We start from the raw sequence: 15,955 nt of genomic DNA on the forward strand, positions 1-15,955 counted from the left end.
TCTTTGACATTGGCTCAATTAATGCAAAAAGCTTGAAGAAACTTACTGACAAACTTGATCTTATAACTGCTGTTCTAAATACACAGAGCAACACTGGAACAGATGCTTATTCAAACATAGATTGAAAAGAATATGTGTAGGCACAGTAGAGCTTTCACAGACGTCGAGAGTCTCATTAAGCAAGTTGTATAAGATTTTACAACTTTGGCAGATGTCTCCGATAAAAGGGTCCAACATGTATAGCATATCCCCACATTGGCATATATCCCACCTGCTGCCTGTCTGCAGCTTCCATTACCGTCAAGTTATGGTTTGATATTTTGATGGAAGTGACATAACAAGGAAATTACACTCGGAAATTGGAGGTGATTATTGCCTAACAAGCGCTAAGGGCAATGTTTGGTGTCGTAGAGAAAATGAGAAAAGTGCCAGAGAAGTCAGCCAATATTTTGTCCAGGTGTGGTTGTGGGGAGACCCCTCTAAACGCTTCTCCACCACTCTCACAGTCAGATGGCACCGTGTTTATGGCTGCAACAACACTCTGTTTGTATCCTCTCCTTTCTTTCAGTAGACATTTCATGTGCCTCGGCCACTCCTGACCTACACCTGCAGTCATGCCATGTTTTGACTGGTATTTATTACGTCCTAACATAATAAGGTTACAGATGTTTCATCAGTTTTACAGAGTTTTAGCAGACAATGCACATTACCTTGAGCCCTTACCATCATTAAATACAGTGTGCATATGGTACAATCAAATATCAACACATTGAATATTGATAATCAGTTACATTAGATAATGGATAATCAATGAACTTACCTCACTCACATTGATGTGAAATAAATTGCTTGCTTGCAAGATTTTACGACAGAATATATACTGCATGTGCACTTCTGATTGAACTTCTGGAACTTAATCAACATAATCTCACAAATAACCCTAGTCTCGGCGTTAAAGAGCAAGGAGTGGGAGTGGGCGTGGGAGTGGGAGTGGGCGGCCAGCAGCGGCAGCAGCGGCAGAAGGAGCAGTGGAGGTGAAACATGAGCATGTGAAAGCAATTACAGCAGCAGGCTGGAGCTGTTAGCCTGAATGTGGGCTAGAAGGGGTGCCGGCTCAGGCTGTCTCTCCATCCCTATCCCATCGCCAAGTTGTCCGCCGGCCAAGCCACTTCCCCACAACTCTGCTGGCCTAAAAATCAAGAGGCCCTGCACAGGCAGGCGTGGTCCCTCCTCCAGCTCCACTCACACTGTAGACTAGACCCTTTTAGGAAAAAACTATAAGCCCTTGTTTCCAACGATGATCTATTAACTCACCCTGGGAGGACTAGGAGAGAGGGAGGGAGGGAGGGAAGGAAGGAAGGAAGGAAAAAAGGAGGGAAGGAGAGAGCGTTAATGTGGAGCATGCATCAGTGAAGCTGGGAGGGGTCAGGGCAGGGGTTATTGATATTGCTTAACTGAGGAGACCTCTGGAAGGCATAAATAGCTGAGGGAAGCGTTCAGGTCTCGCAGTCCCTCCTCAAGACAGCCCAGGCACAGGTTTCACTCCTCAACTTCAACGATAACCACATCTGTATCTGCAAACTCAGTAAGTACCCACTCCTCTGTCATCTCAAGCCCTGCCTTAATGAATGTCAAGTGGACCTTTGTGTAGAGCGGATCTGACAAGCATGCGTGCAATGAGTACTGTAGGTGTTATGTGTGGAAAGCAAAAGCTATTTGTCACTCATCTAAATGTTGTGAACAAGTGTTCTATGAATGCATGATGTTCCTAATGGCATAAGCTTATTTATATTCATGAATGCGTACATGTGAATTGTCAGACTTAATGTTGCCGCTGTTACATTCCTAGGCTTTCATTGTCAGTAGGTTAGCTGTGAATGTTCATACTCATGTAGCCTAATGCCTACAGGTACATTTCAAACGCAATAATAATGAATGAAGACATATTATCGTGTATAGACTGTAAACACCTTGGAATTCTATCAGTGCAGATATTAATATAAACATCTACGTTGATGTTAAGCCTGCATCTGACCTGCTTCTGTTTCCCATTTCACTTTCACACTCATTGTTGCACTGTGTTTAGGCTAAGCGAGTGTTCGAGTCTGGAATTGTGGAAATGTTTTAAGGCCAAAATTCTTTCCTCCTCAGTCATATGGACCACGTACTTTAAACCAATACAGAAGGAATGTGGTTGGTTGCCCAGTCAAGTGGCGCAGAACCTGAAATGCCCCTCATTCCCCTATCTCTTTTCCAGCTCAGTAACAAGCATGGAAAGAGACATGAACGTGAGCAGCACTAGCAGTGTGGTGCACTGGCTAGCCAGCCTGACCCTAACCCTGCTTGGGAGTGTCCACCCCATGCCTGTGACCATAGACCCGGTGTGCACGGCAGACACCACTGCCAAGTACAGCCTGACATTTACAGGGATGTGGAGCCAAACCTCCTTCCCTAAGCAGTACCCAATCTACCGCCCCCCTGCCCAGTGGTCCCCTCTCATTGGTAAGTGAAATACTTTTTGGGCGGAAGGCAACCTAGCAGTTAAGAGCGTTGGACTAGTAACCGAAAGGTCGCTGGTTCAAATCCTCGAGCTGACTAGGTGAGAAATCTGTCGATGTGCCCTTGAGTAAAGCATTTAACCCTAATTGATATTTTAAGTCACTTTGGATAAAAGCGTCTGCTTAATGACAAAAAAACATCAAATAAAATGTACTGTTATTAGCCTGTGATCTGACTCCCTTTGTTTATACTGTAATAGTAAACATATACTGTAGATTCCTATATTCATGAATAAAACATAGACATCAGGTAAATACTATAGACATCTGGTATATGTATATGTAGCCATGCATTGCAGATTTCCACATTTTCCCTATAATTAAAAACTCTTTGAGCACCTGGAAAAGCGGTATATGCATCCAATCCATTCCTATTAGTTTACGGTGTGCCTGAAAAGCAAGACATTTTAAATACATTCTGAGCTGCTAGTTAAGAGCTACACAAACTGGGGGAAACAATCCATGTAATTCTTCCATTCCAGGGGTGACCCACAGTTCAGACTATCATATCTGGCAGCGGAATGAGTTTGCAAGCAATGGGGTGAGGGAGTTCTCTGAGAAGGGCGAGGCCTGGACTCTGATGAAGGAGGTGGAGGCGGCTGGGGAACGCATCCAGAGTGTCTACGGGCTGTTCTCTGCTCCAGCCTTGGTTGGGGGAACGGGTCAGATGACCTCAGAGTTCGAGGTCTTTGCAAGGCACTCTTTCGTAAGTTTCTCAATCTTCACAGAGCATTCAATATCTATCTAAAATACATATCTCAATTTATGTCTATCTTATATACCTCTCTCTTATGAATGTGCACCTATTTACTTGAAGAACCTTTCTAAAAGGTATGTATTTTTGAGACTACACCAGAAATCAAGTATATTGTCATAGAGAGATAACTATGTAAAACCTAAACCTTGTACCAACTTTTAACATAAAAGTTTTTTATGAGTATCCCAGTAGGTATAGATTAGTAGATTCATATATTTGCTGTTCAGTTGCCAACTCTCATTTATATGGCCCAAAGCTAACAACCGTAAAAAATATATATGTATATATACAGTGGGGCAAAAAAGTATTTAGTCAGCCACCAATTGTGCAAGTTCTCCCACTTAAAAAGATGAGAGAGGCCTGTAATTTTCATCATAGGTACATTTCAACTATGACAGACAAAATGAGGAAAAGAAATCCAGAAAAGCACATTGTAGGATTTTTAATGAATTTATTTGCAAATGATGGTGGAAAATAAGTATTTGGTCAATAACAAAAGTTCATCTCAATACTTTGTTATATACCCTTTATTGGCAATGACAGAGGTCAAACGTTTTCTGTAAGTCTTCACAAGGTTTTCACACACTGTTGCTGGTATTTTGGCCCATTCCTCCATGCAGATCTCCTCTAGAGCAGTGATGTTTTGGGGCTGTTGCTGGGCAACACGGACTTTCAACTCCCTCCAAAGATTTTCTATGGGGTTGAGATCTGGAGACTGGCTAGGCCACTCCAGGACCTTGAAATGCTTCTTATGAAGCCACTCCTTCGTTGCCCGGGCGGTGTGTTTGGGATCATTGTCATGCTGAAAGACCCAGCCACGTTTCATCTTCAATGCCCTTGCTGATGGAAGGAGGTTTTCACTCAAAATCTCACGATACATGGCCCTATTCATTCTTTCCTTTACACGGATCAGTCGTCCTGGTCCCTTTGCAGAAAAACAGCCCCAAAGTATGATGTTTCCACCCCCATGCTTCACAGTAGGTATGGTGTTCTTTGGATGCAACTCAGCATTCTTTGTCCTCCAAACACGACGAGTTGAGTTTTTACCAAAAAGTTATATTTTGGTTTCATCTGACCATATGACATTCTCCCAATCTTCTTCTGGATCATCCAAATGCTCTCTAGCAAACTTCGGACGGGCCTGGACATGTACTGGCTTAAGCGGGGGGACACGTCTGGCACTGCAGGATTTGAGTCCCTGGCGGCGTAGTGTGTTACTGATGGTAGGCCTTGTTACTTTGGTCCCAGCTCTCTGCAGGTCATTCACTAGGTCCCCCCGTGTGGTTCTGGGATTTTTGCTTCTTGTGATCATTTTGACCCCACGGGGTGAGATCTTGCGTGGAGCCCCAGATCGAGGGAGATTATCAGTGGTCTTGTATGTCTTCCATCTCCTAGTAATTGCTCCCACAGGTGATTTCTTCAAACCAAGCTGCTTACCTATTGCAGATTCAGTCTTCCCAGCCTGGTGCAGGTCTACAATTTTGTTTCTGGTGTCCTTTGACAGCTCTTTGGTCTTGGCCATAGTGGAGTTTGGAGTGTGACTGTGTGAGGTTGTGGACAGGTGTCTTTTATACTGATAACAAGTTCAAACAGGTGCCATTAATACAGGTAACGAGTGGAGGACAGAGGAGCCTCTTAAAGAAGAAGTTATAGGTCTGTGAGAGCCAGAAATCTTGCTTGTTTGTAGGTGACCAAATACTTATTTTCCACCATAATTTGCAAATAAATTCATTAAAAATCCTACAATGTGATTTTCTGGATTTTTCTTTCTCATTTTGTCTGTCATAGTTGAAGTGTACCTGTGATGAAAATCAAATAGGCCTATGAAACACAACAATCTCAAAGGAGTGTCCCTGTCATGAAAATCTTTGTTACTCATTGATGTTGTTTGCTATCTATGCCAAAGCTTTCATTAGTCATACCTGGCATACTTCATCATGCCATGTCACAGGATAAGATAGTTGTGCACCAGGGCCTCCTACTCATTTTTCTATTCTGGTTAGAGACAGTTTGAGCTGTTCTGTGAAGGGAGTAGTACACAGTGTTGTATGCGATCTTCAGTTTCTTGGCAATTTCTCGCATGGAATAGCCTTCATTTCTAAGAACAAGAATAGACTGACGAGTTTCAGAAAAAAAGTTATTTGAGCCTGTAATCGAACCCACAAATGCTGATACTCCAGATACTCAACTAGTTTAAAGAAGGCCAGTTTTATTGCTACTTTAATCAGCACAACAGTTTTCAGCTGTGCTAACATAATTGCAAAAGGGTTTTCTAATGATCAATTAGCCTTTTAAAATTATAAATTTGGATTAGCTAACACAACATTCCATTGGAACACAGGAGTGATGGTTGCTGATAATGGGCCTCTGTACACCTATGTAGATATTCCATTTTTTTTTAAATCTGCCGTTTCCAGCTACAATAGTCATTTACAACATTAACAATGTCTACACTGTTTTTCTAATAAATTTGATGTTATTTTAATGGACAAAAAAAATGTTTTTTTCCCCCCAAAAACAAGAACATTTCTAAGTGACCCCAAACTTTTGAACGGCATTGTACATGTTTTTACACAATATTCAGAGTCTGCATTTGGGATCAGTTTCTTATTATTGGCCTCGGGGTATCCAATAAAAGTCAGCAAAAAATAATTCTTACTGTTGGAACTGTAGTTGAGGAAAGCTCTGGAAAGATGAGAGTACGGAATAATGAAGAGCAGATTAAGACCACTGATCCTTTGAGTGTCTGCACTACATTTGAGTTTACTGTTAGACGGACACCTAGAAACATCCACACATAACCCATCCTCCTTCCCCCCCTCTCTCTACAGCTATCCTTCATAGTGCGGATAGTTCCCAGCCCAGACTGGTTCCTGGGAGTGGACAGCTTTGACCTGTGTGAGGGAGACCAGTGGAAGGAGAGTGTCACACTGGAGCTGTACCCCTACGACGCAGGCACTGACAGTGGCTTCACCTTCTCCTCTCCCAACTTTGAGACCATTCCTCAGGACAAAGTCACACAGGTAAATCTAAAAGAGCCCATGGTTCATCATCATGTCCATACTGTAGGTAACTGATGATGCTATATCAACTTTGGTAATCAATACCAGAAGTGCTGTTGACAACACAACTTGATTTTGTCCTTTCCAGATAACATCATCATCTCCAAGCCATCCTGCCAACTCTTTCTATTATCCCCGTCTGAAGAATCTGCCACCCATGGGCAAGGTCACCCTCACAAAGACCAAGAACAACCAGATCTTCAGCATACCCATGGAGCCCACCCAGTTCAACCAGACTGGCAATGAGATTGGCAATGAGATTGAGGACTCTCTCATAAGTAAGCAAGAAACATTTAAGAAACAAATACAGTGAATTAATATTTATCGCTTGCTATCCTGCAATCCTACCTCTCTGATAGAAAAAAAACTTGATCAATTAGGTTTTTAACTTAATCATCATCTTATGAACCAAGATGTATTCAATTTAACCCCATTAAAATGAAAGAAGAGAGCAAAGAATTGGCACTGGCCATCTGGCAAAACATAAAGAGTAAAGTAAAGCCTTGCGGTAATCGGATCCGTTGTGCGCCAGCATTGAGTTGGAGTCAGCAAGAGCTGTTCCTCTGTGCCCATGGCAACCAGGCAACACACAGGATAAAGGAGGTCAAAGGCATTGGACATTTCCTGCCTCTCAGCACTGATGTCAAGTAGTCCAGCCTTGCTTTTATTTCCACGTTACATCCTCCTGCTTCTCTAATTCTCCCAAAAAACAACCTCAATCTGTGATAGATATCAACATTTTACTGGCTCATAACATGAGGGGGGGGGGCCTTGGCAAACCACATGATCTAAAAAAAATACAAAGTCAAGTTTCTGTAATTTAATTATTCAATTAAAGTTCATCCAGGTTTAGCAACCGTAGCCAGGAATGTACAGCTACAAGGTTAGGATATATAAAAGCATATATTTTAAAGAGTTTCCTTACATTGGGATTTACTTTGGCATACATACAAAATACATTTGGTATCCCTGTATATTCTATACAATCAAAAAAAGTCCTGTTTCCTACAGTATTACAGCTATATTTGACATAGCACTTGGAAATATTCTATGACATTTTTTTCTGATTGAGCTAATTAACTAAAAGTTTAGTATCAGTTAATAAATCAAGTCTTCCCCTTTCGTATGAAATGGTGTTGGGTGGCTTAGCTAAATCAGTCATTTTAATCTATGCCTGAAGGCTTATCCTTGTGTGGCATGTTATAACTCCAGCAGACCACCACACACACACACACACACACACACACACACACACACACACACACACACACACACACACACACACACACACACACACACACACACACACACACACACACACACACACACACACACACACACACAGAGGGGCCCTAGAGCCTGGCTAGAGAAAGGGTCAATCAAGTGTTACAGGTCTCTGGCCTCTTGCAATTCAAGTGTTCTATGGATTGCGAAAATAATGTCTTAATGCATATTGCTAACAGAATATATCTGGTGTCCTTCCCACTAGATTCCACCCCTCTAGACTGTGAGGTGTCTGCATGGTCACCCTGGGGCCTGTGCAAAGGCAAATGCGGAGACTCAGGCGTGCGCCACAGAACTCGCTACATCCACCTACAACCAGCAAACAATGGGGTAGTCTGCCCCTCACTGGAAGAGGAGAACAAATGTATCCCTGATAACTGCTTATGACTGGCCGACAAGACTACGAAACAGAAAAGAAGAGGTCATGCAAGACGACAAAGAGTACGAAAGATGCGTCCGTCATCTCCACTGGAGAAGCCCAAGCTGTAGAAATGTACCCTTTTCTCGCTGGGCTTCCTAGCCTATTCACTGGGAACAGTGGAGGCTGGTGAGGAGAGGACGGTTCAAAGTAATGGCTGGAATGGAATAGATGGAACAGTATCTAACCATTAGAAACAAGTGTAATACCATTCCATTCCATCCATTACTATGAGCCCGTCCTTCAATTTAAAGTGGCACCAGCCACCACTGACTGAAAAAGATTTATAAATGGGTCACAGACATGCAATTATTGTGAGGCCTGAGGAGTGAAGAGGTTGTCTAAAAACTCTGCCTTTAGTTCTTGTGATTTCTGTTTCCCTACGTCATGGTGTTTTCTGAGGTAAGCTAGCCATGAGTCTGACAAATCATTCTTAAATTCAAATCTGGACCTGGAAGCCAGTTCCACTGTTTTGTTCTTCTTCTTAATTGTTCCCCTCTAATCCAGGACTGATTTAGACCTGGGACACCGGGTGCGGCCAACTAATTATCAGGTAGAACAGAAAAACAGCAATACTTCAGATCTTGCAGGGTAAGATTTGAATACCCCTGTTTACAGACAATCAGCAGTGTTGGAAAAAGTACCCAATCATCATACTTGAGTAAAAGTATAGAAAGTTACTTAAGTAAAAGTGAAAGTCACCTTGTAAAATGTTACTTAAGTAAAAGTGAAAGTCACCTTGTAAAATTTTACTTGAGTAAAAGTCGGCACCATGTTCTTGTTTTTAGCCATGGGCAAACTCCAACACTCAGACATTATTTACAAAATATGCATTTGTGTTTAGTGAGTCCGCCAGAACATAGGCAGTAGGGATGACCACGTGTTCTCTTGATAAGTGTGTAAATTTCACAATTTTCCTGTTCTGCTAAGCATTCAAAATGTAAGGAGTACTTTGGGTTGTCAGGGAAAATGTATGGAATAAAAAGTACAATATTTTCTTTAGGAAGTGAAGTAAAAGTTGTCAAAAAAAAAAATTGTTAAGTAAAGTACAAACACCCCCAAAAAACTACAGCATTTCCAACAACAATTTCTCCAGTACTTTAAAGTAATTTTACTTAAGTACTTTACACCACTGACGATATGGCAGTCAACCCCAAAACCTCATCGAAGGCTCCATTACTTACAATAGACCAGATGTGTTTACTGATAAAGCACTCTTTTCCATGATGATCTCTACTACAGAGAATATATTTATTTACAGGGTTTGGACCTGTACTGTACAGTATCAAGCAGTAGAAATCTCACACTCGATCGTGCTATTGAGATATTGTCAAAATCAGAGAGAAATTGCAAAATGTGTACTTTTCTGAGAAAATGTACCTCCTAAAAAACAGTCCACCGAATTTTGTTGATGTTTGTCTGTCTGTATGTATGTTCTTTGTAAGTCCAATAAACTGTAAATAGATGTAAGTTGATTGCAATTTTATTTCTAATTGATGTAAAGCAACAATATTTCATACAATCAACAAAATACATCATGCTACACAACAGCATACACCACAGCATAAAATAGGCCTACGAAACACAACGAATTCAAAGGAGTGTCCCTGTCATGAAAATCTTTGTTACTCATTGATGTTGTTTGCTATCTATGCCAAAGCTTTCATTAGTCATACCTGACATACTTCATCATGCCATGTCACAGGATAAGATATGACAAACTGTCTTTCAAAGTAGTACAAATGAGCTCTTTCCTAACCCCTAAGCTACCTAAGCTACCTAAGCTACCTAAGCTACAGAAAACCTGAGAAATAGACTGACGCTGGAAAATTCCAAGAAATAGCAATCATAGCCTACATCTGGGCCATTGGTGCCTTCCACTTCATATATTTCTGCTTGTTTCTCAAGTGTTGGTCTTATTTCAAACCAATGACAAATGATGGAAAATTACTGGGAAAAGTAACAGGAAAAATAGACAGATTCTTGGCTTTTGATGGAGGACAGTCTTTTTAGATACTATGCGAGTACAAACTTAGGGGAAAAAGGTGCTATCTAAACCTAAAAGGGTTCTTCAGCTGTCCCCATAGGGAAATACTTTGAAGAGCTCCTTTTGGTTCCAGGTAGAACCCTTTTTGGTTCTATGTAGAACACTTTCCACAGAAGATTCTATATGGAACCCTAAAGGGTTTTCCTATGGGGACAGCTGAAGAACCCTTTTGGAACCCTTTTCTCTAAGAGTGTAGGTTTCATGATGGTACAGTGCACACTAGTTAATAAGTGAACAATTTCATGTTTCTTTATCAGTACATGTGGGCTTCTACTACTGGTCAGGCTTATCAGTTTCTCTGCTGACCTTGGGTACCCACTCAGACGCACAGTTTGGACGGTCGGTCGCAGCAACAGCAGGTGTCAGTTTCTCACACCAGAGTTGTCGCCTGAACACTAGCAACCATAAGGCTCATTATACTCATTTAACTTTGTCACATAATGTGTGTCAAAATGAATGTGAGGGGCATTGGGATGTGGGTTCTGTGTTACCTGGCACTGATGGCTGTTATGTACTTTGATCTGGGTGAACATTAGCAAAAGTGCCTCATCAAGGAGATTCCAGGTAACATGCTGATCACAGGTCAGTTTTATGGGCAGGTGGAGAGGAGGACATTGTTCTGCATGGTTGACAGGTGAGTTCTATGGGCAGGTGGTTTAAAAAGTTCAATGGATTAGCAGAGATCATGATGAAGTCAACCATTTCAAAAGTTACACGAGTTAGCAGAGATCATGATAAAGTCAACCAGGAGGCATATGGCACTTGTTTGATATTCTATTACATTTTTAATTGAACCTTTATTTAACTAGGCAAGAATATCGGAATCATCGGAATATCGGCTGTCTGTGTTGTGTTTTTCTCAGGTCATTTTCTTTTGGAGTATTGGGAAAAAGAACCCTAACTTCCCTCTTGGCCTCACTATCACTGTGATCCAGACCACCATGTCATTTTTCTTCTAGATATTAATTAAAAAAGCATGACAGATTTGGAAAATTCTAAGTCACATCCCATGCCTCTGGCCCACATTGTTGTGCATGCAGTCCAACTCGAATCTAAGGTTTTTCATTTTCGCCGGTGACAGGCTTGTGAATTCCTCCATGCACAGTCTGCTGGACTGTGTTGCTCCACAACCATATTTGAATATTGTTCTGATATTTCCAATGCAGAGGATTCATTTTGATGTTGACCCCAGTGCTGAGGCACAAAGACAAGGCCCAGACTATGGAGTACAACCTGAAACCCCTAAGAGACCAGATGCAAAACATCACCACAAGGAAATAATCAAACACACTTTGTTATGAAAAGGGTCATTTAACAAAATTCTAGTTTCAGAAAAAAGCGGACTATTATTTTGATCAGAACTAGGCCTATAGTACAATACATGAAAACAACAAATATTGTGTTGCGCTACTAGGCCTGTCCTATTAACGGTCTAGAATGAACTATTCACCAGCCCTTTTATTCATATTCACAGGAACTAGATGAGACGTTTTGCCAGATCAGTGAAGAAACCAATGGGAAAGTTTTGTGGTGGGCTGTTGTGTAGACTTCCATTCAACTATCAGTTGGATTTTGGCAAATCAAAAGACTGAAAGACTTCCTGATTGCAAAGAAGTTGATTTGATAAAAACTTTAGAGCAGGAATTATGTCTGGCAGTACAATGCAGTGGCCACTAGAGTCAAATGCTATTCCAAACTAGACTTGAAGATCAGTGCTGAGGAGGCATCTATTTTACTGTACATCCTCCTAGAGACAATGTATGAATTAATAAAATGTGTTTGTTTAATTTTACACAACTATCCCAATTTGTTTTCTCCAATGAACACAACAAAATGTAAATAATGACGTAGCCAGCCAATCAGAAAGCGATCTGACATGCAAACAAACCGAAAATCAGAACGTAGCCAGGCTAGTTGATTGCTCCAGTTGCTAAAGCCAGAAAACGAAACGGACGGGTTTGTGACAGTTTGCTAACTAGTTCCATAGAGAACAAAGGGCCATCGAGTAAGTCAGATGTGGAACTTGCTTCAGTAAAATATAATTTACGTTTTAGTAGACACCTGTTCGGGGGCAGCTAAGTAAGAAAAGTTACTGTAGCTAGCTAATTTTCTTTTTGGGGGGGCGTTGACACGCAAGCTAACGTTAGCTAGCTAGTTCGTCTTTATAGTCCTAATTGGTAGCCATTAATCTATTTTGGCTGATCTCTGCGACTTAAAAGCAAGAAGATAGAATGTCTGAATTTATAACTATGTCGTAGTTTTATGTTTTTTTTATTTTACTATCTAACATTGGCTAACGTTAATCTCTTAGCTATAGAAAATGTCTTACTGGATCTGCTGTAACTCCTGCTTCAACCTCCCTGGTCCTGACCGCAAACTAGCTGTTACTACCTGTGGTCATGTCATCTGCAACGTGTGTTTTCAGAAAGGTAGCAAGTTCTGTATGTCTTTAATTGTACCAATGTACCCTGTTATGTATCCTTAAATTAATTAAGTTCAACATATCATACTACCTTACGTATGATGCTATATGAGATATGTTCAACATATCATACTACCTTACGTATGATGCTATATGAGATATGTTCAACATATCATACTACCTTACGTATGATGCTATATGGGATATGTTCAACATATCATACTACCTTACGTATGATGCTATATGGGATATGTTCCTCCATGAAGCTCAGCCTACTTCTCGGTTTGCAGCAGTTCTGTCTTTTTTAGAATACACAGGCTAAACTTGAACACACTGACCTCTGCTGGTCGTTGTCTGGTGTTACAGAAACAATTTGGCCGCACAAAAAACCGTCGTGCAGTTTGAAAGCATAATTCTAGTCCGTGTTATATCGTAATGGCATGCTATTGTATTGTATAAAATAGTGTGCTTGTACATTTTCTTTCAGCCAATCAAGGGGAGTGCATGATATGTAACGCAAAATGTCAAGTTACTCCTCTCTCAGACAAAGTAAGCAGTGATACAGTATCTTATAGATGTGATTATCTGGCGAGGCTCACAAATAAATCTATTTGATAACCTAAACTTTACAATCTTTACTTTCACAGAGTAGTGCAGAAGTAAAGGCCCTCTTCTCTGACATAAATTCTGTAGCAACCAAACACTTAACAGAGATAAGCAAGGTATTTCTCTTGATGCTCATAATAGGATAGACACATAAGATATTAGCCTATTTATAGTGATAATTTGAAACACCTCAAGGTTGTACTGCATGTATAAAAACAACATATGTATCCACTCTATTAGGTGTTACTATTCCAGGCAAGGCACCAAAAGAGGTTGTTGGCACATTCCCAGCAGAGGGTGAGGCTGGGGGACATTTAGTTGTATCTCTACTACTATTTAATAATACCAAATAGTTTTTAATGGTAGCCTCTCTCTTCTGGTGTTATAATTTGAAACATCTGTGCTCCTTATTTCTCAACCCGTTTAGAATGAAAAGTTAGAAGAAGTTTTACTCAAGATGAAGCAAGAAATGCAGCAAATGTCCAAGTAAGAATGCAAATCATTAGACATCACATATTAACGACTGCTTAGTGTGACTTTAACATTCTTATATTTACCAGGAAAATTACAGAGCAGAATGCCTATATTGCCAAGCTGGAGAGCACTCGTCAGCAGCAAAGGTATCAATATCTTTATGGGTGTTACTGCTTTCTACTCACCAGGTGTCACTATCGTCATCTTTGTTTTTCAAACATGAGACCATGGAGGGGACTCATTTGTTATCAACATATTTTTTATTCAGACCAACTCTTAATGACCATGGTTGGAGATGAATCACATTCCTCTCTCTCTCTCTGTACAGTGCAAAAGCAGCTTCAACATCACAGCTGAACCGTAGTTCTCACAATGCTCGTTCACATCAAATCAAATCAGATCAAATGCAGATACCATTCAACTCACCCATGTCCCTCTCTCGCTACTCGTCTACTACAAGTCTGTAAGTATTACATCTTAGGAAATCTGCATTAGGCCTACACATATAAAAAACAAATGTGAACCCTTAAGTTGAAGGTTACAAATATTTAGCCTAAATGAACATAGATGCCAGTACATAGTATATATCCAGGAACAAGCTAATGTATTGTGTAATTGTTTTCTGATGGTTTGACATAAAATATGACATGACGTTCTGCGGTCGTCCTGACCCGGTTTGATTTATAGTCGGCATGCTGTAGACTAGTCTAGCTGACAGACAGAGCATGTGTCTGTCTACTGGGCTCTCTGTGGGGCCCTTTGCTCCAGACCTCTATCACAACAGCCCTGAGCTGCAGGGGAGAAAGGGGATCCTCCAATGTAAACTGTGTATATTCTGACTTCATTCACCCTAGCTGCTGTTTGGCTTTGCCCCTGCAGTACCACACCAGTCTCACCTGAATAAGCTGGGCAGGCTTGTGAACATTATGTCTGAGTGAGCATTTCCATAATCTTTCTTCCCGGGTTCTATGAGAATGAAATGTGACATGCCATGTTATGTGATTTCCCCTCAGGGCAGAAAACATGGAGGTGGATAACAGAGGTCTGTTTAGGAAAGTATGTGAACCTTTTCATTTGACCAAATATGGTTCAAGTCAGAGACAAATAATTGAAAAAAATTGTATCTAAATATATCTCCGGTTCATATTAATAGTATACTTATTTAGTTTTAGCCGTGTATACCCTGACTCCAAATCGTTCTCCAAATCGTTCTTCAAATCATTCCAAATCATTCTTTGATGTTTAATACCAGTGATGAGTTGTACGGCATACTGAAACTGGTTTTAATGATGGAGACGTATGTTTGTGCAAATGGAAATGTTTTTTTTCTCCCTGAACAGCCGGAGCTCTCTGGAAGTGTCCAGAGGTTGTCCTTGATCAGCCCTCCACAGGACGGCCGGATGGGTACGTCTGCTACTCTACTCTGCTCTACTCACAGACAGCCAGATAGATACCTGTGGAGCTGTTTACTGCTTACGTAACAGCACAATGCTTCAATGGATTCAACTTCTGTCTGTTGTATCTGAATAAGGTTTTTCGTTCTTGTTTGTGTTTGTAGACTCGGCTATGAGTCTGGAAGCACTATATCTGAGTTTTAACATACAATATTTAGGGTGTTGCTGAACTTGTGGTGTGTGAATTCTAAATATTGCATCTTTAGGTACCGTCCCCCATCGATCGACCAATCAGAACACCCTAGTCAACCACTCAGCTCGCTCGGCCACTGTCAGGTCTAACTTGTTATAATCACATCATTATCATAACTTAATCATTTATACAACAATGTGCCATGACACAATAAATTAACTTTGATGCCTTGCCTTCTGTCTTCCCAGCCGCCTGGCGGAGTTGCAGATGACCCCTAACCTGCCGTATCGTAGGAACACGGGGTGGGAGACGCCTGTGTTCAAGCCCCCGTCAGCCTACAGACACTCCTCCATGTCTTCTCTGGTCATGTCCTCTCTGGGGGTCACCTGCCCTCCACCGTAACACCGCCAAGAGCCAGCCATCACGACGGCACAAGGAGACGTCTCTGATCCACTTCTATGCCCTCCACGAGTGACTTAGCTAGAGTATCAAATCACCTGGCAATGGTTGAACTCTCCACCATGGAGAGATGAGCTGTGGAATAGGAAGTGTTGTTCAGAAATTGAGCCCCCTTCACACAGGGTTAAGAAGAGTTTGGAAGCTGTGGTCTGTTGGTTGTGTGTGCAGTGTAGCGTGTATATTGTCATTGTAATGGATTACATACAGTATTATTTGTCACAGTAACAAATAAAATTTAACAAACCAATCAAATTGATCTCTCAATAATTAATTGACCAATA

General features: G+C 41.1%; 2 protein-coding genes across 7 annotated transcripts; both read left to right on the forward strand.

Annotated features, from left to right (window-relative positions):
• Positions 1-1,428: 1,428 nt before the first annotated feature.
• spon2b (spondin 2b, extracellular matrix protein) lies at positions 1,429-9,549 on the forward strand. The gene is made up of 6 exons (XM_029652580.2): positions 1,429-1,585; positions 2,258-2,502; positions 3,041-3,264; positions 6,147-6,338; positions 6,466-6,655; positions 7,867-9,549. Exons 2-6 carry the CDS (start codon positions 2,271-2,273, stop codon positions 8,046-8,048), a joined length of 1,020 nt encoding a protein of 339 aa, XP_029508440.1. The 5' UTR covers positions 1,429-1,585; positions 2,258-2,270; the 3' UTR covers positions 8,049-9,549.
• Positions 9,550-10,492: 943 nt separating this feature from the next.
• On the forward strand, positions 10,493-15,916 carry LOC115123249 (probable E3 SUMO-protein ligase RNF212). 6 transcript variants are annotated; one of them, XM_029652572.2, is made up of 12 exons: positions 10,781-12,131; positions 12,438-12,555; positions 13,036-13,097; positions 13,196-13,270; positions 13,395-13,451; positions 13,582-13,640; positions 13,715-13,774; positions 13,957-14,091; positions 14,642-14,684; positions 14,969-15,032; positions 15,289-15,358; positions 15,464-15,916. In XM_029652572.2, the coding sequence occupies exons 2-12, from the start codon at positions 12,447-12,449 to the stop codon at positions 15,615-15,617; spliced, it is 888 nt and encodes a 295-aa protein (XP_029508432.1). In that variant the 5' UTR covers positions 10,781-12,131; positions 12,438-12,446; the 3' UTR covers positions 15,618-15,916. The 6 variants fall into 6 exon arrangements, with proteins under 6 accessions (XP_029508434.1, XP_029508437.1, XP_029508432.1 ...); XM_029652573.2 differs by lacking the exon at positions 10,781-12,131 and adding an exon at positions 12,187-12,205; XM_029652574.2 differs by lacking the exons at positions 10,781-12,131; positions 12,438-12,555 and adding an exon at positions 10,493-10,760.
• Positions 15,917-15,955: the final 39 nt, after the last annotated feature.

Source organism: Oncorhynchus nerka, linkage group LG5 (genome assembly GCF_034236695.1).
Source record: "Oncorhynchus nerka isolate Pitt River linkage group LG5, Oner_Uvic_2.0, whole genome shotgun sequence".
In the NCBI taxonomy this organism is placed as follows: domain Eukaryota; kingdom Metazoa; phylum Chordata; class Actinopteri; order Salmoniformes; family Salmonidae; genus Oncorhynchus; species Oncorhynchus nerka.

What these genes read in the sequence shown, in the direction of transcription:
- spon2b (XM_029652580.2), top strand. Translation starts at nt 2,271, where the DNA reads ATGGAAAGAGACATGAACGTGAGCAGCACTAGCAGTGTGGTGCACTGG. An exon ending in CCAGTGGTCCCCTCTCATTG is followed by an intron (nt 2,503 to 3,040) that starts GTAAGTGAAATA and finishes CTTCCATTCCAG; the next exon opens with GGGTGACCCACAGTTCAGAC. An exon ending in TCTTTGCAAGGCACTCTTTC is followed by an intron (nt 3,265 to 6,146) that starts GTAAGTTTCTCA and finishes CTCTCTCTACAG; the next exon opens with CTATCCTTCATAGTGCGGAT.
- LOC115123249 (XM_029652572.2), top strand. Translation starts at nt 12,447, where the DNA reads ATGTCTTACTGGATCTGCTGTAACTCCTGCTTCAACCTCCCTGGTCCT. An exon ending in TGGCACATTCCCAGCAGAGG is followed by an intron (nt 13,452 to 13,581) that starts GTGAGGCTGGGG and finishes CAACCCGTTTAG; the next exon opens with AATGAAAAGTTAGAAGAAGT. An exon ending in GAAATGCAGCAAATGTCCAA is followed by an intron (nt 13,641 to 13,714) that starts GTAAGAATGCAA and finishes TATATTTACCAG; the next exon opens with GAAAATTACAGAGCAGAATG.